This window comes from Perna viridis, chromosome 4 (assembly GCF_037379345.1).
Source record: "Perna viridis isolate PV_CMFRI_1.1 ecotype Kerala chromosome 4, ASM3737934v1, whole genome shotgun sequence".
Classification (NCBI taxonomy): domain Eukaryota; kingdom Metazoa; phylum Mollusca; class Bivalvia; order Mytilida; family Mytilidae; genus Perna; species Perna viridis.
In genome coordinates this window covers 8266712-8289649 of record NC_142448.1, presented here as the reverse complement: position 1 = coordinate 8289649, position 22938 = coordinate 8266712, and the positions used below count along the sequence as shown (strand labels likewise).

The following is a 22938-nucleotide window of genomic DNA, read 5'->3' as shown; positions in this document are numbered from 1 at the left end:
GATAATTACAATAAACGGAAAAATTTCCAAATGCAGCTAAATCTCCAACTTTGATACAGACACGAAATAGGGAGATTGTGAATTTTTTTAATGAAATATTGGGAGGCTTGTACTCATATTTGATAACTAGAAATATGATTGTACTGGCAATTGGTCATTTTCAACCCCCAACTCCTAAAAAGTTCAGATTATATACCCCAGATCAATCCCTGTCAGACCAGTGTGGTATAGAATATTGTTACAATATCATAGAGATCGATATGCATATACTGTATTTTTATGAAATTCTAGTTTTTCACCGTTTTGGACACAAATGCTATACAATCTGGATTCCTAAATTGTTTCTGACTTTTAGTCCGTCACTACAAAATATTTGCCAGACCAAATCAAAATATGCCAGTCGCTGCTTTATGACTGGAACATTTTCAGAAGACTAGTTTTGTTTCCGTGTGATAACTTAGGTTGTGTTCGACCAATTGTTCTGTTTTTTTCATATGATTTTACTGATATGAGTTTCCTACATAATTTGGAGTTTGTGGCCCCTACCATTTTAGAAAAAGAGGCCAAAAAGAGTAAAAATATTTTTTTTATAAAAATCCATGTAGAATGTTTTTTTGTTTTTTTTTCTATTTTTATTCTCTATTTATTGTGTTCTTTATTTTATTCTGGTATATAACTTTGTTATATTTTGTCAGATTTAAAAAATTTTTAATTGAATTTAAAATTTTGTGCACTATAGTGTGCAAACCATTTGTTGTGTCCATAACGAACTGTAAGTTCCTATGCTAAAGTGTGTCAAAAACTAAAATTGTGTCCACACTTGCCCCAAATGTTCAGGGTTCAACCTCTGCAGCTTTTAGTTTGTTTTATTGTAGAGTCATGAATATTACTTTGTAACCAAGTTAGTTAAATAGACTTTATACTCTAGATTTCTTGATTATGAACTTCCAATTAATTAATTTAACTGTACTTGTATCAACATAACGGACGTGTGATACACTTGTTGAAGATCTTTTGATGATCTCTGAAAGTATTTACTATAAGCTACAAAGGGACATTTCTAAAATAAATTAAAAATAAAAAAAATTACAGGCCTGTGAATAGATCATTTTAAACACAGAACTTGCTTTAATTAGATGTTTACAAAGCAGACCAACAATTTGTCTTTTTAATTCTGCAGGAAAAAAAATGAACAGACATATGCATTTATTTCTGTTAACAGCCCTGCCCCCACCATGTCTTCATACAGTAAATGACCTTTTTTTCTAGATAATATGTGGTCCTGAATAAATTTTGATCTTTTTCTTATCTTTTCACATTTCATGGTGTTACTGGATATACAATTAAAATTCGGTTTTATCTGTGCAATTATTGTATTTTGTGTGATTTAGTTATGATTTTGATTGACAGATAAATCCTAATATTTCCTGCTAAAATCAGTAAAGCAACAAACTTGAATCACACTGGGTTCATAGGCTTTTGGTGTAACTGCATTAATACATGCATGCTGTCCCTCTGCAGATGGGGGAGTTTTGTTATTGTTGAAGTGCTAATTCCCAATTTGCTAAAATAGTGGCACTCAGCTTAAAAATACAACAAAATGACAACAAAAAGTTACAACCAACTTCATATTAAACTGTAACCATTGGAAACGCATTCACAGAAGATCAAGGACAATTAAAAAAAAATAACACAGATTAATAAAATCACAGACTTTATTTTTTTTTCATAATAAAACCTATTAAGTATAACTAGGGTTGATTGTACCTGCCAAACTGACCACCAAACCTTGGAGGCTGACTTTGTGTAGCAGATTGATTAAAAGCAGCATTCTGAATATATCTGTTGTCAATGATTTGTCCACCATTCTGACTAGGTGGGGGAAAGGAAGAATTGTTACTCATAAACCCATTACAGTCACCAGCCGCATTGTTAGACTGAGATACTCTAAATCCATGTGAAGGAGGTCCAACAGAGTTAACATTGTTTGAATTTGGTCCAGAGTTGGACTGATAAGCACCTTTTTCACCGCCTACGAAATTCTGGTTGAAACCGGTGCTCTCCATATTTCCAAAATTTGACCTGTAACTACCTAAACTCTGAAAGCTGGAAAATTCATTTGTTGCTGGGAAATAATTAGTTTGGTTATTTGTCTGTCCATGCATATGATTTTGTTGCGGAACATAAGATTGAAAAGTGGCACCACTTCGACTGCTATTTTCTCTATTCCATGAAAAACTAGGAGGAGGTCTTGTAAAATCTGGTATTGGAGGACCTGCTGATGGTACAAAGTTCGTATTATGTGGACCAGTATTTTGGTATCCAAATTGTCCATTTGAATGATCAGGTAAAGGCTGAAATGAACTGGAGGTTAAACCACTACCCTGACTGAATTGCTGACGTGGAAATCTTGGTTGATATGACCCTCGTGGTTGGAATCTATTTAACTGCCCTCCAAATGGTGCAAACTTTCTAGGACCATTAGATCTTATATGGTGCTGATCTGAAACAAAATGAACTTAATATAGCCAAAGTATATACTTATTAATGTAGATCTCAATACATATGATGCACTTACTTCAAATATTTTATCAAAAGATGTGAATTTTAAAGTTTTCCTAAAGGACTCCATATACTTTTTCTAACCATTGACACAAGAAGCTTTGAACTCTGTATCTACTCTTTCTTATCAGCAATGTAGCATCATCTTGCATGTTTTCGTATGAAGAGTAATTGTTTCATAATCATTTTGTCAAAATCTATTTCAATCAATAAATCTTATAGCATTTACTAACAACATCTGAAGTTTGGAATACATACTGGTCATATTGTTCTGTTGTTCTGTATTGGTTTCTGAACCTCTGAAAACAAAAAAAAAACACATTTGGAATTTTATATCAAAGTTTAAGTTATGTCTACTTATTGATACAGATTTGCAACTTCCTGTGCAATTTTGTCATACTCTATTCTGAACCATGCCTCTATATATGTAAATTAGAAGAATACACCATATTTCACACCCAGGGTATCATCGAAAGGCATCATGGTTTTTTTTTTTAGTAAAAATTGGTTGAAAGTCACCAAAGCGTGACAGTGCACATCCCGTTTCTTCAATTACTGTATCTGCCCCTGAGACATCTTTTAGTCAAGGGGAGGATAAATAGTTAATTAAGTAGCATTTTACATTATGTGCAGTAGGTAGACTGGCTCATTTGAATCCTCTAAGAACAACATGGAAAATGAATGACACGGCTCATAAGTCCCATTTAAATAATCCCATTTAAAGAAATATACACATTCAAAGAAACTCATTAGGAAAATCTTTCTATAGACTTGTTAGTAAAGATTTTTTTAAATAGTATTGGCAAAGCCTTGAGCTACAAAATTAGAAATATTGTACTACCCAGGGTTAAGAATCATAGTTTACACAAAAAATAACTGTTCATTCAAAATTGAAGACAGTCATGACACATATATCCTTCTTATCACAAGTTTTAAAGTCCAATAACTATTAAACAATGAGAAAAAACAGGGAGCTGATTATCACGAAAACAAAATCTCTCAAAGCACTTGTTTTGCATTATTTCAACACATACTCATAAACTGATAGATGGACAGTGGTATACTACAATACAACCATTTAAGGATGGCTGATTGAAAATATGGATAGGCCCACTAAACCCAATTAATCTAAGTAATGTAAAATTGATAAATAAAGCAAGCTCAGACCAACTTACTGTTTCTGTTTTTTACGTCGTTGTTTTGCCCCTGGTAATTGATCACCATCGTTATTTTCCTGTTGTTTTTTGTTACGGTTCTTGGCCTTTGCTCGTCTTTCCTCCTCATCGTCAGAGTAGTCAACAAACTGAAAGTTACATAAATTGTTTCAATACTTGATAAACCTTTAATCATTATAATAAGATATAATGGTAACCAACAAGAGGATGTCTTTACATGCCAGAGATGCCTCATCAAAAGCTTCTGTATTTGCACAGTAAATCACTTTCTGTCAAGATTGAAATCAGATCCTCAGTAATTCTAAGGTCATAAATACAATTCTTACAGATTATTCTGATAAGGACTTAATCCTCTACTTAGTAAAGGACTTAGTATGCACGCTCACCCCATGTCTCCATTTTGGACGAAGGAAGCAGTATAAGATTTAAGATTTTCTTAAACTGATAATGCAAAAAAAAAGGAATAAAATTAGAGGAATAAAATTTTAAGTTAGGACTAATTTACCTTGTCTGGAGGTTCATTATTATCTTCCCATGAAGCATCAGATCCTTTGATCCTAAAAATAAACATAAAAATTCTTGATATTGTACAACAGGTGTAATGATGTCTGCCTTATAGGATTTATAGACATTTTATTTAAATCAGATTTTCTATTACTTTAACAAAAAAATGTTTACAAAATAAACATCCAATGAATTGTATGTGCTGTTTTAAAACTTCTGTTACAAGTTTTCATAATTCCATCACCTTTTTGATAAAAAAATGTTTTAAATTTCAAGTTTTTCTTGAGATCCTACCTGAAACACTTAAATTAATATGTAATGGTCAAAATCACTTTTGTACAGTATGCATTGTTTTCTCATAGACAGCCTCTAGAGTTCTTGAGAAAAAAATTGCCAAAGAACTTTAACTGGGGTTTGACTTTGGAATACCTTCATGATATGGTTGCCATATGGAACAGTGCTTCCTACCCATTAGCCCAAAGCCTGGGGCTAGTAAAAACTAATTCGGGCTGGTGAAATGATGTTTGCATTTCTTGTTTTGGGCTAGTTGAATTCTATACAGTCCTTTATTATTCTGGCTAGTAATTGAGAATTTTGAAGGAAAGGACTGTGGAATACCAAGAGTAACCATTGTTTATAATTTGAGCCTTTCATAGTTTGTAGTTAAATATACATTACTCACTGTTTAAGATGCTCAACAAAGACATAATTTGTATATTCTTCTTTCTTGGGGGCACAGTACATCTTGGTTCCAATTATGACACCCTTTTCTTTCACATCCTCTGGGGAGTTAAATCTAAGAGAGTACCAAGGGGAGGCAACTGGTCCAAATACCTCAAATATCTTTACATGAAATAAAATTTTAATTAACAAAACTTAACCACATTATATAATTAAGTAATCAGGAGCAGTACTTGAGGTCTTTTGCTTCATTATAATATATTTATAGTAATGGTGACCTGTAATTTGTCCCATTGACCTTAAAATTAATAGGTGTCATCCTTGATAAATGAAAGTGTCATAGCAACAAATTAAATCATGTGACAGAAAGCAGTACTGTAAAGATACAATTCAATGCTCATCTTTCAGGGTCTATGAATTTGATAATAATAATTAATTACATTGACTAATTTTCTAACAGAACAGCAAAACAAGAAACATGTATTTAGAAGACAATTAATATATATAATGTATTGATAAAATATTCTGAAAATTAATTTTACCTTTCCACAGGAAACCCTTCCTTCTAAAAAGATGACGGTCTCTTCATTCAGTGGAGGCATATTCTGGTTTGATTGAACAATTGCTGCAATAGAAAATGATAAATTTACAAGCAAAAAATCCTTTTCAAATCATTTAAATATGGATTGAATTTAGTATATTAGTAGAAGCACCTTCAATGACTGCTTCGTATTGCTAATAACACCTAGAATCATTTGGTTTATGTAAATTTGGCATTGTTCATGACACTCTGAATTATGCCTTCATACATTTTCAAATTGTTTATATTATAATATTGATACATAATTTTAAAGACTGGCCTACTGGTTACAACTGAAGTCAGTATGGAGTCATTTTCACAGACACCTGTATAACATATCAGAAAACCTTCCCATCTTATCATACCTAAGACACTTATCACACTTCTGACATCTCCAATATTGACAAGGCTCACTGTATCATCACCTGAACATACATAAGACACCAACAACACTGATGACATCGCCAATATGGACAAGGCTCACAGTATCATCACCTTAACATACCTAAGACACCTATCACATTGGAGACAACTCCAATATGAACAAGGCTCACAGTTTTATCACCTGAACATACCCAACACCAACCACACTGGTGACATCTCCAATTTGGACAAGGCTCACAGTTTTATCACCTGAACACACCAAAACACCTATCACATTGGTGAAAACTCCAATATGAACAAGGCTCACAGTTTCATCACCTGAACATACCTAAAACACCAATCACACTGGTGACATCTCCAATTTGGACAAGGCTCACAGTTGTATCACCTGAACATACCTAAGACACCAATCACACTGGTGACATCTTCAATATAAACAAGGCTCACAGAATCATAACCATAACATACCTAAGACACCTATCACATTGCTGACAACTCCAATATGGACAAAGCTCGCAGTTTTATCACCTGAACATACCTAAAACTCCTATAACACTGGTGACATCTGCAATATGGACAAAGCTCGCAGTTTTATCACATGAACATACCTAAAACACCTATCACACTGGTGACATCTGCAAGTGCAATATGGACAGGGCTCACTGTATCATCACCTGAACATACCTAATACACCAATCACACTGGTGAAATCTCAAATATGGACAAGGCTCACAGTATCATAACCATAACATACCTGACACCTATCACATTGCTGATAACTCCAATATGGACAAAGCTCGCAGTTTTATCACCTGAACATACCTAAAACTCCTATAACACTGGTGACATCTGCAATATGGACAAAGCTCGCAGTTTTATCACATGAACATACCTAAAACACCAACCATACTGATGACATCTGCAATATGGACAGGACTCACTGTACCATCACCTGAACATACCTAATACACCAATCACACTGGTGACATCTCCAATATAGACAAGGCTCACAGTATCATAACCATAACATACCTAAGACACCTATCGCATTGGTGACATCTCCAATATGGACAAGATGCACGGTTTCATCACCTGAACATACTTAAGACACCTATCGCATTGGTGACATCTCCAAATGGACAAAGCTCACAGTTTTAATACCTGAAGAACCTAAGACACCAACAACACTGGTGACATCCCCATTATGAACAAGGCTCACAGTATCATCACTTTAACATACCTAAGACACCAACCACACTGCTGACATCTGCAATATGGACAAGGCTCACAGTTTTATCACCTGAACATACCTAAAACACCAACCACACTAGTGACATCTCAAATATGGACAAGGCTCACAGTTTTATCACCTGAACACACCAAAAACACCTATCACATTGGTGAAAACTCCAATATGAACAAGGCTCACAGTTTCATCACCTGAACATACCTAAAACACCAATCACACTGGTGACATCTCCAATTTGGACAAGGCTCACAGTTGTATAACCTGAACATACCTAAAACACCAATCACGCTGGTGACATCTTCAATATAAACAAGGCTCACAGAATCATAACCATAACATACCTAAGACACCTATCACATTGCTGACAACTCCAATATGGACAAAGCTCACAGTTTTATCACCTGAACATACCTAAAACTCCTATAACACTGGTGACATCTGCAATATGGACAAAGATCGCAGTTTTATCACATGAACATACCTAAAACACCTATCACACTGGTGACATCTGCAAGTGCAATATGGACAGGGCTCACTGTATCATCACCTGAACATACCTAATACACCAATCACACTGGTGAAATCTCAAATATGGACAAGGCTCACAGTATCATAACCATAACATACCTGACACCTATCACATTGCTGATAACTCCAATATGGACAAAGCTTGCAGTTTTATCACCTGAACATACCTAAAACTCCTATAACACTGGTGACATCTGCAATATGGACAAAGCTCGCAGTTTTATCACATGAACATACCTAAAACACCAACCATACTGATGACATCTGCAATATGGACAGGACTCACTGTACCATCACCTGAACATACCTAATACACCAATCACACTGGTGACATCTCCAATATAGACAAGGCTCACAGTATCATAACCATAACATACCTAAGACACCTATCGCATTGGTGACATCTCCAATATGGACAAGATGCACGGTTTCATCACCTGAACATACTTAAGACACCTATCGCATTGGTGACAACTCCAAATGGACAAAGCTCACAGTTTTAATACCTGAAGAACCTAAGACACCAACAACACTGGTGACATCCCCATTATGAACAAGGCTCACAGTATCATCACTTTAACATACCTAAGACACCAACCACACTGCTGACATCTGCAATATGGACAAGGCTCACAGTTTTATCACCTGAACAAACCTAAAACACCAACCACACTAGTGACATCTCCAATATGGACAAGGCTCACAGTTTTATCACCTGAACACACCAAAAACACCTATCACATTGGTGAAAACTCCAATATGAACAAGGCTCACAGTTTCATCACCTGAACATACCTAAAACACCAATCACACTGGTGACATCTCCAATTTGGACAAGGCTCACAGTTGTATAACCTGAACATACCTAAAACACCAATCACGCTGGTGACATCTTCAATATAAACAAGGCTCACAGAATCATAACCATAACATACCTAAGACACCTATCACATTGCTGACAACTCCAATATGGACAAAGCTCACAGTTTTATCACCTGAACATACCTAAAACTCCAATAACACTGGTGACATCTGCAATATGAACAAAGCTCACAGTTTTATCACATGAACATACCTAATACACCTATCACACTGGTGACATCTGCAAGTGCAATATGGACAGGGCTCACTGTATCATCACCTGAACATACCTAATACACCAATCACACTGGTGAAATCTCAAATATGGACAAGGCTCACAGTATCATAACCATAACATACCTGACACCTATCACATTGCTGACAACTCCAATATGGACAAAGCTCGCAGTTTTATCACCTGAACATACCTAAAACTCCTATAACACTGGTGACATCTGCAATATGGACAAAGCTCGCAGTTTTATCACATGAACATACCTAAAACACCTATCACACTGGTGACATCTGCAAGTGCAATATGGACAGGGCTCACTGTATCATCACCTGAACCTACCTAATACACCAATCACACTGGTGAAATCTCAAATATGGACAAGGCTCACAGTATCATAACCATAACATACCTGACACCTATCACATTGCTGACATCTCCAATATGGACAAGGTTCACGTTTTCATCACCTGTACATACTTAAGACACCTATCGCATTGGTGACAACTCCAATATGGACAAAGCTCACAGTTTTATCACCTGAACATACCTAAGACACCAACCACACTGGTGACATCTCCAATTTGGACAGGTTCATAGTATCATCATCTTAACATACCTAAGACACCAACCACACTGAAGATATCTGCAAAATGGACAAGGCTCACAGTTTTATCACCTTCACATACCAAAGACACCAACCACACTGGTGACATCTGCCAAATGGACAAGGCTCACAGTTTTATCACCTGAACATACCTAAGACACCAACCATACTGGTGACATCTGCAAAATGGACAAGGCTCACAGTTTTATCACCTTTACATACCTAAGACACCAACCACACTGGTGACATCTCCAATACAGGCAAGGCTCACAGTATTATCACCTTATCATACCTAAGACTCCAATCGCACTGGTGACAACTCCAATATGGTCAAAGCTCACAGTTTTATCACCTGAACATACCTAAGACACCTATCACATTGGTGACAACTCCAATATGAACAAGGCTCACAGTTTTATCACCTGAACATACCTAAGACACCAACCACACTGGTTACATCTCCAATATGGACAAGGCTAACGGTATCATCGACTGTTATAGTTAAATCTTCTATTGTGGGTAACTCCTAAAAATGAATTAGTTTGTAAGTTAAAATATATTTTTCTGTTTCAAACTCTTAAACTTTTCTTTACATTTTATCGCACTTAGCTACACTGTGAACAGTCATAATATAGAGATGCCGCTAACTATTTGGCCTGTCAGACAAATGGCAGAAAATTATCAGGTTTGACAAATTGGGCCTCCTTTGTTCAATACCTATTAGCTAATAAATGCAGTCATTTTTTTAAGGTTCCTGCATATGTATTTACATACATTAACATACTTCAATCTTGCATACACCACTGTGAACTACACATCAAGAAGTTTATTAAGTAAATAAAAGGGTAAACAAAAACTGCTACCATTTTACTTGCTAAATATTTATATACCTCTGGAAATATTTCTCCTTTTGTTCGAATTTCATCCTTAGAGAACTTGGCATGTTTATCATTTTGTGAAGATGTACTGGATTGTCTAGACCTGAACAGAAAATTAAAGAAAGTTTATCTAAAACAAGTATCAATATATTAACAATATACATGTACTATGTCTACTTTGTATCTGTGAAAATACTTAAAATACTTGAGTGTTTCTTCAGTAGGTACAAAAGTAAAACTATACTGAGGGTTGTTCATGCCAATAAGTTAGGGCTCCTCACTCAGAACAAAAATTTGTCAGCAAGAACAGATATATATAACGGCAAATTGTGAAAATAAGGTGTTCTTCAAAAATCCAATTTAAATTCCTTAATTACATGATAGCCGATTTTGCCAAAAAAAAAATTCATAGAACATATTAAATATTACTATCTGAATGCTTCCTAAAATATTGGTTTTGAATTTTATCAAGTCTACATTGATCTTTTTTACACCCTTATTTAGTAAATGCAAGTTTTAGATGGCTGGTCATTTGGTGCAACGAAAGTACACAAACTGAAAGTCTGGCAGTAATATTAACGATCCTCTCACTAATATCAATTATCATGACTATAATTTGATTTTGAAGACTCATTATTTTTCTTAGTAGACATTATAAGGAAAGTAATGACAAAATTAATATATAATATCTTTTTCTTTATCAGACATATAAATATTACTTTAAATAATCTTAATATTACAAACTAATAAGTTTCAATTAGGGTTAATTTTAATACTGTTTAAGTTTTATTGTTCTTGGGATATCAGTTTTTGTAGTTTTCATGGATTTAACAAACCACAAAATCTGGTACCCTATGAAAAAAAAAATTCATTTCCAATTCATTTGTATGATTCGGTAATCATGCCACAAATCTGGGAATAAATAAACTGCAATTGAAAGTACTTTTACAGCATTACCAATATAAACTTTTTATGAGGGCTCATATTTTTCAGAATTATCAAATTTAAAGGTTCTAATTTGAGAGAGGACTACCTAGAAATTTAAATTATGTCTCTTCCCCCCACTTTGGTGGGAAGACATGTAGTTTTTGGCTTGTGTGTCTGTCCGTCACAAAGTTTGTCAGCACAACTTCTCTCTAACTACTGAATATTACGAAACTTGGTATGTAGCAAGAAAATCAAATGTAGTTGTGCATATTACTAGGAAATTTGAACCCCTAATTTTTGTAAGAGAAATGCCCCTTTGAACTTAGAAATTTACAAAAAATCCTCATAAATTAACTTGTTAGCACAACTCCTCTGAAACTATCGAACCAAATTTTATGAAACATGGTACTGTAAACGTATTAATTTTCACAGTTGCTAATATTTGCAGATTTGTCAAATAAGCAGATTTGTGGGTATCAATTTTCGCGGATTGAAAAAAGGATTAGCTATATAGTGTTCAAAATCATTTTCATGTGTACTGTTTTTCACGGTTTTCTGTCCACCGCGAAAATAGCGAAAATTAGTACATTAACAGTATGCAACAAGAATATCATAAATAATTGTGCATATTACCAGGAAATATTGATCCCCTAATTTTCATAGGAGTTATGCCCCTTTGAAGTTAGAAATTTACTAAAAATTCTCATAAATAACCATGTCAGAGCTCTGAAACTATTGAACCAAATTTTTACGAAATGTGGTAAGTAGCAAGTTCATATGTACATAGTGTTGTAATTGTGCATATTACCAGGAAGTGTTTATCCTGTAATTTTTGTGGGAGTTACGCACCTTTGAACTTAGAAATTTGCATGCCCAGAAAATTGTCAAAAACCCTCATAATTACCTGGACAGTTCATATTCTCTGAAACTAGTGAAGTGGTCAGTGCAACTTCTCAGCAGCCTCTCAACAGAATTTTATGAAGCTGTTTTGTGGACATGGTGGATACTCCAAGAGGATCCAGTTTGCAGGATGGGGGAGACATATGTTTTCACAGACAAAAACAAACTTAAATTGGTAGTCTTGGGGTACCTCAATTAATTCTTAAAATTTTATCTGTCCTAAAAAGAGGATCGCAAAATAATTTTGAGGCTACATAATTTATCTATCAGAAAGCCTCATGGAATACCTAGCGAGAAAAGTTAGTGTCAAACCCTATCAAATAAGTATTTGGTTACCCCTAATCTTTAAGTCTTAGACATGACTCAGGTCACATGTCATAGAAATCCAATTTACCTTTGTATTTTTCCTGACTTTTCTATACTGCCCTCCTCCTCAGACTCAGATGACGAAGATGATGACTCTGATGAAGTATTACTATCATCTTCAGACCCTGGTTCTATCTTCACACGATATTGTGAGGGGTCAATTTCAGGATAACCTTCTCTGATTGGCTCAACTTTAACAGTAACTATTGAAACTGCTTGGCCTTTTCCAATTTTATCATTGTCAATTGATAAGCTATGGTTAGCTTGAACACTTTTCTTGGCATTATTTTCTTCCGTTGATGCAATGTTTGAGTCGGGTACATGTGTACTAACATTTTCTCCACAATTTGTTAAAGTGGTCATATTAGTACCTGCATTCTCCACACTTTCCCCATTAATTTGTGTTACACATGTAGTATCATCATTTTGATTAGTCAGAGCTTTCCCTTTCTCCACAATTTCTCTAAGCTTATTCAAATTTTCTTCAATTTTTTGGGAATTTTTATTCTTCTGAGCACTAACTTCATTGTCAATGGTCAGTTCACTTGCACTGTGAATATCAGTTTCATCATCTTCTTCCCGGTCTAAGTCGATTATTTCTATCTCGGTTTTCCTCACAAAAACTAAATCACTGTCTTCACTTTTGTTAACTCCCCCATCTGTTTCATCTTTTCCAGACATTCCACTGACTAAGTCCTAGCTTTGACTTTTGATAAAGATAATGTTGTCTTCCTTCTGATGTAAAAAATCAGCTACTGAAATTAAATGTAAACAATTCTTTTTTTAGTCTTCAAAAAATGTATGTCCCTCTGCTTTCCGAAGATAATGGAGCGGTAGCAGACAAAATTTTGAAAACTGGAATCTAAACAAAAAATTTCATGATTCCAGCGAAAAAATTACATGTCTGCTACCATTCTATTCCAAAAATGATCAAGACTTCATTAAAAAATGAAATTTTTGTAGCAAATATGGTATCAGCTTACAGAAAAATGATTCTGGAATATAACTAGGTAGGTGAGTGTGGAACTGTGCATATGACAGTCAGCGTGTATGGGTGCTTTCTGAAGAGCTCTGAGCTTCGTATCAAAACTGCTAAATTCACTCAAAATTTCATATTTTTCTGAGGTAAGAGGGTTCCAAATAACACAACGTTGATCCTAATTACTACCAATGACAAGATTGAATCCAGATCGTTGAAATTCCTCCAGTTACACTTGGATCACCAATGTAAACAACAACAACAAGAGGCTCACAGGAGCCTGAATGGCTCACCTGGTTGAATTTTGCTGTCCAAGAGTTGAAAGAGGCTGTCCAACAATTTTGACTCAAGAAGTCTTTGGTAGGACTTATTATACGATCTCAACAATTGAAAGTTTCTTTTAATCTATCATAGTTTTCAAGATATTGACTGAAAACCGTTAAAAAAAAGGGTCATCTTTCCCCCTTTCAGGAGCAATAAATCTTACAAGCAGTCATCTGACAAATTTGACAGAATTAGGCTAAACCTAACGGTTTTGGAGATATATACGAAAAACTATTGTCTGACCCCTTTTTTCTATTTTTATTAACGGCTGCCATGTTTTTTGATGGATCAAAAATCCCAATACCAATTCTATGCAGGATACCCAAAGGAACATTCATACCAAGTCTGGTTTCAATTGGTCAAGCAGTGTCAGAGGAGAAGATTTTTGAAAGAAATAACATTAAAAATGACAAAAATTGTTGAAAAATGGCAATAACTCCAACATACCTTAAAGAATTAAAACCAAACTTTGACCAGAGATAGATCTCATCATGCTGAACACTTTAACTCTCTCAGAATTTAGCTAAACCTTACAGTTTAGGAGATATATGTGAAAAACTACTTTCTGACCCCTATGTTCTATTTTTTAGTAACAACAGCAATGTTTTTCGACGAATAAAAAATCCCCACATCAGTACTATGCAGGATACCCCAAGGAACATTCCTTCCAAGTTTGGTTTCAATTGGTCAAGTAGTTTCAGAGGAGAAGAATTTTATATAATTGTTAATGACGATAATGGACACCAAGTGATGGCAATGGCTCACATGGCCTTTGGCTAGGTGAGCTAAAAATGTTGGCATTTTTAAACAAAAGTAAATAAAGTCCTAGCTTGTTTACAGACACCAAGCAATAGCAAATATGGTCTAACCATCAAACTAGAGTAAATAAGGAACAACATGCCAGCCTTAATCATCATATTACATCTTGTACTCACTGGATACATTCAGATACCACAAAGCGAAGAAATTCTAGATGCTATATATATGCTTACCAAATAGAATGTCGTATACTCACAAGACAATCCATCCCAAGAAGCCACATATAAAAAAAGTCACTCTAAAACAGACACCATCAACTTCTCAGAACAAATCTTCTAACACTTGTCAGTGTTCTAGGATTTTTCAGAAATTGAGGTTTCCTTGGGAAAAATCCATATAAAATAAACTTTCCCAGTCAATGACTGCTTTCCTAACAAAACAAATCCTTACAGCATATGAAGTTTTCAAATTGCCACGGGAAAGCGTAACTAAGTACCTAACTTTCCCTGACCCAAATTTCACTTGCCCCTGGTAACGGTAAATAGGAATTCTAGAACATTGCTTGTACATATGCATTGATACACTTTTATCTATACTGCTTCCAACTGCAAATGACGTTGACCTCAATCCCGGCCCAGATTCAACATGCAACTTGCCAGTGATATGGGATGATAGGGGTATTTTATGCGACACATGTGGTCAATAGTATCATATATCCTGCCAGTCAGGCCATACCAGATCATACAATGAACTCAATGAAAACATTGATATTGCATGGGATTGCATAACTTGTGACAACCCAAACTATACCACAATATGCTTAGACGTAGTGATGAGTACCTCTTACAGCTTTGGTGTTTTATCAGACACATCACAGCAAAGCCCAACAACAAGCTAATTCAAGAAACCTGTTTATGCCTCAACATCAATAAGGAACAGCAGCAATAAAACCAAAGCTATAACAACACCACTAAAACTGCTAAATATCAACAGCCAGTCAATTATATCCAAACAGGGAAGCATAAAAAATGTCATCGATAGCACCAAACCAGATTGTAATATTATTGATTTTTTTTTTAGCTAGACTCCAGCGTATGATTTTATAGTTTTCAGCATCACAATCTTTACCTTGTACACCTTCCGGGTAAATGTATCCCAGTCGCTGATACTTTGTTCCACAGATTTTTATCTGACACTTGTCCAGGTCTTTCTGACAGTTTTGAGGCACAAGTACACATAGTTCTTTCTAGTTTGGCAGTTAGTGACAGAAAAATCCAAGAAATCGAAAAGGCCTCTATGTCTGACCCTCAATGTAGAATTTTGAGATCGGTTATTTTAGAAGGGTGGCCAAATTTCCGCAATGAATGCCCCCTGAAATTATAGAATTTTGGAACCACAGAGACAAACTCACAGTCACTGATGGTCTTATTCTAAAGAGAAATAAAATTGTTATTCCCACTGCCTTAACACATCTTATATTAGAACGCATTCATATTGGACATATGGGAGTTGAAAAGTGTGTTCATAGGGCTCGTGATGTTTTATTCTGGCCTAGGATGTCATCTGACTTATCAAATATGGTGTTAAATTGTTCAATTTGTCTGGAATGTAGAAATGCAAATGCTAAAGAGCCATTAGAACCCCAGAAAATTTCACAATACCCTTGGCAGGTTGTTGCTACTGATCTGTTTTGCTGGAATAGTGCTGATTACATTGTAATTGTTGATTATCATAGTCTATTCTTTGAAGTTCATAAGCTAGGCAGTACTAATAGTCAGTCAGTTATTAATAAGCTTAAAGGTACATTTTCCAGACAGGGTATCCCAGAAATACTTGTCTCGGATAACGGCCCTAGTACTCATCTCAAGAGTTCAGTGATTTTGCCAAAAAATGGGATTTCAAACATACTACTTCCAGCCCACATTACCCACAATCCAACGGGTTAGCCTAAAAGACGGTTCAAACCATAAAGCGTATATTCAGTAAATGTAAGACGGATGGGACAGACCCATTCTTAGCTCGTTTGGAATACCAAACCTCTCCACTGAACATTGGTTATACACCCTCTCAGTTGCTATGTCTACGAAGTTAAGGTCAATCTTGCCTTCCAGTCTCATGGAATTCATTCCTCAAACCCATGATTATGATGAAACTAATAACAAACTAGGTTAAAAAAATGCCTATCAAAAGAAATATTTTGACAGAGGTTCTAGACCCCTAAAACCCCTTGAACTAGGTGACTTGGTTCGGATCCGTCAAAGTAATGGCTTATGGAAACCTGCAATGGTATCTGGTGAACATTCTGCAAGTAGGTCCTATATTGTTGAAAGCCCAGATGGTGGAATTCATAGAAGGAATAGATGTGATTTATTTAAAACCAATGAAAATGTTCCACTGTATAACTGTGAGAATGATTTACCAATTCATTCTAAACCAATACTACCTAATAAGTCTGGACTAGATGTTGATACTCCTCCACCAAAAGTAGCAAACACAATAATAATTTTGAGAGTGAAATGTCCAATATAAAACTTCCAAAAATAATGAGAGAACTGGCTGATCAGATTGCTCCAACACTGACCATCATTTTCCAAACCTCATTAGATTCTGCTGATGTCCCAAAAGACTAGAGAAGAGCAAATGTCAGCCGAGTATAAAAGAAAGGTGACCAACATAATGCAGAAAACTAGCGATCCATCTCACTTACATGGATCTGTTGTAAGCTGATGGAACATGTCATTACAAGCCATATCATGAATCATGCTGATACCAACAATTTACTGTATTCAGGAAGTACAGGTCTTGTGAAACACAACTGATTGAATTTGTTGATGACATAACACAGAATGTGGCATCCGGAAAACAGACAGACACCCTTATCATGGATTTTACCTACAATATTGATGCTATTGCAGGGAAAGCCAATAAGACCTTTGGCTTTTTGTCGCTGAAATCTCAACATCGGATCATTATCAGTGAAAAAAAAACGCATACAAATACAAACTTTAGAAATGATCCAACATCGAGGAGCAAGATATGTATGCAACAGACATGGGAACTGCTCAAGTGTCGACCCTATGCAGGGTAGGAAACTCACAATGTGAAAAAGTGTTGCCAGACTACATTTTATACAAGATACATCATGAAGAAGTAGTTAAATTTTTTTGTATCACTAAGAAACAACAGGCTCATACTACAAACTAGACTGACAAGAAACATGCATGAGCTGTCCTACCAAATTCCATCAACTGGTAGCGACTATACAAATTTTCATTCTTTTCTCGGACCATAAAGGATTGGAACTCTCTGCCTCAGGAAATCGTTGGAGCCTATACACTTGATGCCTTCAAAGCTTATATTTTTTGTAAGTGTCCGCCTTACATTAAGAGACATATATATATTGTACATAATTTTATTGTAAATATTGCTGACCATTCATTTAATTGTCAGTTTTTAATCCTTACCATGCACACTCAATGGCAAAGTTGATCAACTTGTTGAGGTGGCCATTTTGCGGTAGAAGTAGGTCTGATGTGAACGATTTTAACTTGAAAGTCGTCAGAAGCGGTTAAAGGGCGGTACTGCTGGATCTCTGACTTTTTACATGTATATCCCACATCGTTCTAACCCTAACCCGACATATCAACATCCAAATAAAAAAAGAGTAGGGTTGCAGGGTCAGAGACAGCAGAAATTCGGAGTACAAATTACAATATCATATGTTTTTCTCCCATAATTAAAAGGACTTGTGGCAATCTGTCAGTTAACAAAAAGCGTGATAGATAGATTTATTTCTATGAAATATCAACATACAATACATATACAATACAATAAAAAAAAAACAATACATCACTAGTGAATGCATGACACTTAAAAGTACAATGACACAGATTGTGTTAAAAGTCAAATTTTGACCCATAGTTGATATTTAACCGAGGATATCCCGTGAAAGCCCTTACTGGCCTTAGGTAGGGAGGTCGGTAGTGCGTTTATCGATATTCTTGCGAGAGCAAAATTCTCAATTTTGAGTCAACTTTAACACGTTAGAAAATGGTTAAAAATCCATTGCATGACAATAAAAAATATATGTAATTGAAGATGAGACATTTCTCTTTCTAAATATACAACTTTAATTGTTATTGGAGTTGATGGTCATTTGGTACAAACGTTTGAAGTGACGATACTTTGAGAAAAATGGCCGCCTGAAAAACTATGTGTCAAAGATCATACCTATTTCAAAATTCATTCCGCAAGCTATTACTGGACCGATTTTCTTCATTTATGGCTTAAATTTTTGGAAATATCTTCAATTTTGATAATCCGGTTGTCAGGCTAATTTTTTGGTTACAAAACATATTTTTTACGTAATTTTAAGGAAAAACATGTTGAAAAAAAAAAGTTTTTGCGTACCCGGAATGCACTGACAGTCGGATTCCGAAAATTTAATCCTATCTGCGTCCATCCGTAACCCTGGTTTCAGAAGAAAAACAATAATAGCTTGCGGAATCGATTGGATATTAGGGTGGTCAGGGCGTGGTTTTCACAAAAATTAAAGCGGGACCGGTTATCGTTCTTGCTAACCGGATGTTACTGATCCGCCATAGCTTCTGTTAAGATTTTCGAACACTCGTGGATAAATGCCTTTTACCGACTGTTTTCTGGACGGATTTTTGACTGGTGGTGCAGACAACGATGGACCTAGGCCATGGAGGCCAATCACTTACGGTAAGTACCTAAATTATGTCTAATATAAGCCTAATCGCCCTGTTTCCGTAAGGTCAAATTCTAGAATGACCTTTTATCATCTGCAAGCTTAAAAACTATATTCACCTTCTTGGAAGGTCTGATTTTCGTTTGATTCTGTATGAGCTGATTTAAAAAAGATTACACTCATTTAGCATTAGTTGGAATATGTTTCCATAACATTTTTATTAAACGATGAATATGTAATGAAGTAAATTCTCCCAACGTTTGATTGCAATCCATTCAAAATCTTTCGGACTTTATCGACTTTCCTATATTATCGGAAGTCTCTGTATTTTACCTTGCTTTTTTTCTATTGGTTAGGAGAATTTGCACATATTGCATTTAATTTTCTTGATAATTCAATTTTAATTTATATGTAGTGCCCAATTTATATGAAACTCACATGTTTAAGCATAAACCTTCTTTATATTTATTTTAACTGTTTTATTTATCCAAAATTATCATATGTAGAAAAAAAATCAACCTTAAATTGCTTCTTCAAATGATACACAACTTTTTTTCTGGTTTTCATTTTATCAGTTAATATATATTAATTATGACTTTTATTAGAACAATTATCATGTAGCCCTGCTTGTACTTTACTTGATAAATAGAACTTATTTGATGAGATTTATATATGTGGCAATTGCATATTTTACATATGACCTGCATCTTCTTAAGTTTACTTTATATATTCATATTGTACAATTTTTAACAGCTAACTTACATATTCATTTTTTAGAGGATTGTAGATGCTCTACTTATTTAATATTCATATACATGTACAATTGCTTGGAAAAGGTTTAAAATCCTAGTAATATACATTATTTATCATTAAATTTTAATTAATTATGGTTTAATTTTTTTTTTGCCTTTTTAGGATCACATTGATTGACTCATAATACCAATCTTTTGTTGTATGTATATGAAACATACTTGTACTATGTTTTTTCTTCTAATTATTGATTTATTTCAGAAGAAAGTATTAGTAAACAGGCTGCCTAAATATTTATTTTATTTTGTCATATAAAAAGTAAACACTGATGTAAATTTTATTATGATTTAGTTTTATTTTCTGTTTGTTTTTCATCATTTTAGTTTCATTTTGTTGAGTTCTGGAGATGTTTCGAATTTATGGTAAGTTAGTTTTTATACTTTGATTTAGTTTAGTAGCTTTATTTATTTTAATAGTAAAACTTTTGAGTCTTTTAATTATGGTAACAAATAAGCATTTACATTTGAATCATATATTACTTACAAGAACTGTCGATTAGTTTTGTGTTTAGACTCTGCTTTAAAACTGCTTCACAGTACATATTCATTGAATTCCACTACTTGTTTATTTCAGATGGCCTGAGGAGCAAAGTGGGCTATGCTATGAGACGAATATGGGCTGTCTGAGGTAGGACCATATGGGGTACAGTAAGTAGGGTAGTTCCAGACACACTTGAACCTGATAACCTGATTGGTAAGAGAGTTCAACACTTGATAGAAGAACCAGACGGATCACGCAGCGAAATTATTCATATTAAGTTATTTAACATAACATTAATATAACCTTATAAAACAATCTTCTTGTTTTGAAATGAAGATAATTATTCTGGAAAAGGAAGTTTGGTGTTTTTAACTCCTCGCCACATCTTTTGTCAACCGCTTTGTGAGCAACCAACATCAAATAAAGTTTTACATTTTTTCAGATTGTTAGCAAACCAGATTATGATTTAATAGAAAGTAAACTAACTGTAAGTAAATTGATAAGGTAAATGATGTTAATAGGTGTAATGTCCTTATGTACATAATCTCTTTTGTAGATTTGGCAGACATAGTAGATCCTGGTGAAGAAACCCTTCTGGCCTGAAATGGAAACTTCGAAAAGTTCATTAAATTTAATCAAATGATGATATTTTGTTTATTATCATTTAATGTACATAATAGTACACTTGAGGAAACAGCTAGGGCTTCAAAGTTCCATAGTGAAAGGATGCGCATTGGTTCAAGTCAATGTATTCATAAAAATTTTCTCAATTTCTTGGGAAAACAGCATTTGTTTTTGAAATTTTATTCAATTTTAACATAATAATGAGATTATTATTATGTTTAAAGACCCTATTTAAACAAGAAAACATTACAAGACTACATTAGGAATCTTAGAATTGACCAGACCTTGATATAATATTATTTTGCCACTTTTTGCAGCAAAAATGTATGTTTATTTTGATTATCGTCTGGCTTCATTTAAGGTATAGGCCTAACAAATTTTCATCCACATTAAACATTTTATAGCAAAATAAGATGAAAGTATCTTCATGTGATAGCTTAGATTCTAAGCTTTAAAATGGTACCACATAAGTATATGGTAGGTTGATATTTTGATCAATATTAGCATAAATATGCGGTTTTTTTTTTAAATCTGAAATTTTCAAAAATGTTCGATTTACCCCCATTTTTCAACATTTGCTTGTTGATTTTTAAATATAATTCAATTATTTCTTGATAAAAATGTGTTTTTACATATTTAATCACAATAACAATAACTGTCATGTGCTAAAAACTGCTTTTAAATTCAAAATGTCTTTTTCTGTCTGACCTTTCGCCATTTTTTGCACTGAAAATAGCTCTAAAATTTACCCTAAAATGTAAATTTTCTACCTCAAAAAATTTTTTTGAGCAGAAAAACATGATTTTTCAAGTCAAGCAACTTTATTGCCACACAAAACAAGTGACAGAAAAAATTAAATATTTTTTTTGAATTCTTAGTAAGCAAAAATGTATTTTTTTGTTGAAAAAACGCATATAAAAAAAAAGGGGGTCTGCCGCAGCGTTTTTGATTCCAATGAAAAACAAATCAGAGGTTTTTACATAATATTTGTTTATTTATTTCTGTTTAATGGATTACTCTTGAAAGAACAGCAAAGTATCAGAATTCTACTACCTTCCAATTTCCAAATATGAATATCCAAAAATGGCACTTTAATTCATGATGCTGTTGACACATAGCAAAAAAAAACTAAGTCCAAAGTGTTTTTTTGCCGATTTTAAAAAAGTGTAATTTTCTTTGTATCTAAGATACAATTTTCCTGAATGGCTTAAATCAAAGTATGAAATGGCTTTATTTATATGATTAAGACACAATGTATGAATTTCTTTACCTGTTTGACTTATGTGGGCCACAGAAGTGCCCAAAATGTGACATTATTGCCTTCGCAAGAAAAATGACCAAAATTTTGAACTTTAAATTGTAATAACTTTTGAACCCCTTGACCGATTTTAAAAATTTTTGCACCAAAAAGTTACATTTGTTGGGCTCTTTCAAACTAATATAAACTTGTACATTTTCTACATACTTCATATTTTGACTGACCTCCCTACCTTAGGCTTAGGTTTATTTCCAACAGGGTCCCCAGATGAGAAAAAATAAGTTATATGTTAAAAGGCTTGGGTTTATCAAAATAATTCTTACAAAAAAGAACGTGCAAACTGCAAGACATTAACATACACTAAGAAATATTTACCTTTTTCACAATAATTTTGTTTTCTTTACAACCGGAAACACATGTTCTAAGTAGGACATTCCAAAATATAGAACAAGTAAAACATTGTGTTGATTTTTTTTAAATTTATATTCAATATTCCCTCGGAATATTTTTGCAAATTTATTTGAAAAATAGAATTTTGATTTAATTTAAATATTAATGA

The 22938-nt window shown here is 34.2% G+C and overlaps 1 protein-coding gene and 1 long non-coding RNA gene across 4 annotated transcripts; one reads left to right on the top strand and one right to left on the bottom strand.

The window, feature by feature from the left end:
* Window positions 1-1697: 1697 nt before the first annotated feature.
* On the bottom strand, window positions 1698-22902 carry LOC148618727 (uncharacterized). 2 transcript variants are annotated; one of them, XM_088577904.1, is made up of 10 exons: window positions 22755-22902; window positions 12463-13189; window positions 10254-10344; window positions 9796-9889; window positions 5465-5547; window positions 4924-5084; window positions 4243-4294; window positions 3738-3865; window positions 2821-2861; window positions 1698-2503 (listed from the first exon to the last, which is right to left on the bottom strand). In XM_088577904.1, the coding sequence occupies exons 2-10, from the start codon at window positions 13113-13115 to the stop codon at window positions 1752-1754; spliced, it is 2055 nt and encodes a 684-aa protein (XP_088434030.1). In that variant the 5' UTR covers window positions 13116-13189; window positions 22755-22902; the 3' UTR covers window positions 1698-1751. The 2 variants fall into 2 exon arrangements, with proteins under 2 accessions (XP_088434030.1, XP_088434031.1); XM_088577905.1 differs by having other exon boundaries at window positions 12463-13186; window positions 22755-22810.
* LOC148618728 (uncharacterized) lies at window positions 18458-21143 on the top strand. 2 transcript variants are annotated; one of them, XR_015921423.1, is made up of 4 exons: window positions 18458-19221; window positions 20341-20379; window positions 20591-20644; window positions 21054-21143. It is a non-coding gene; the product is annotated as an uncharacterized LOC148618728 (long non-coding RNA). The 2 variants fall into 2 exon arrangements; XR_015921422.1 differs by having other exon boundaries at window positions 20591-21143.
* Window positions 22903-22938: the final 36 nt, after the last annotated feature.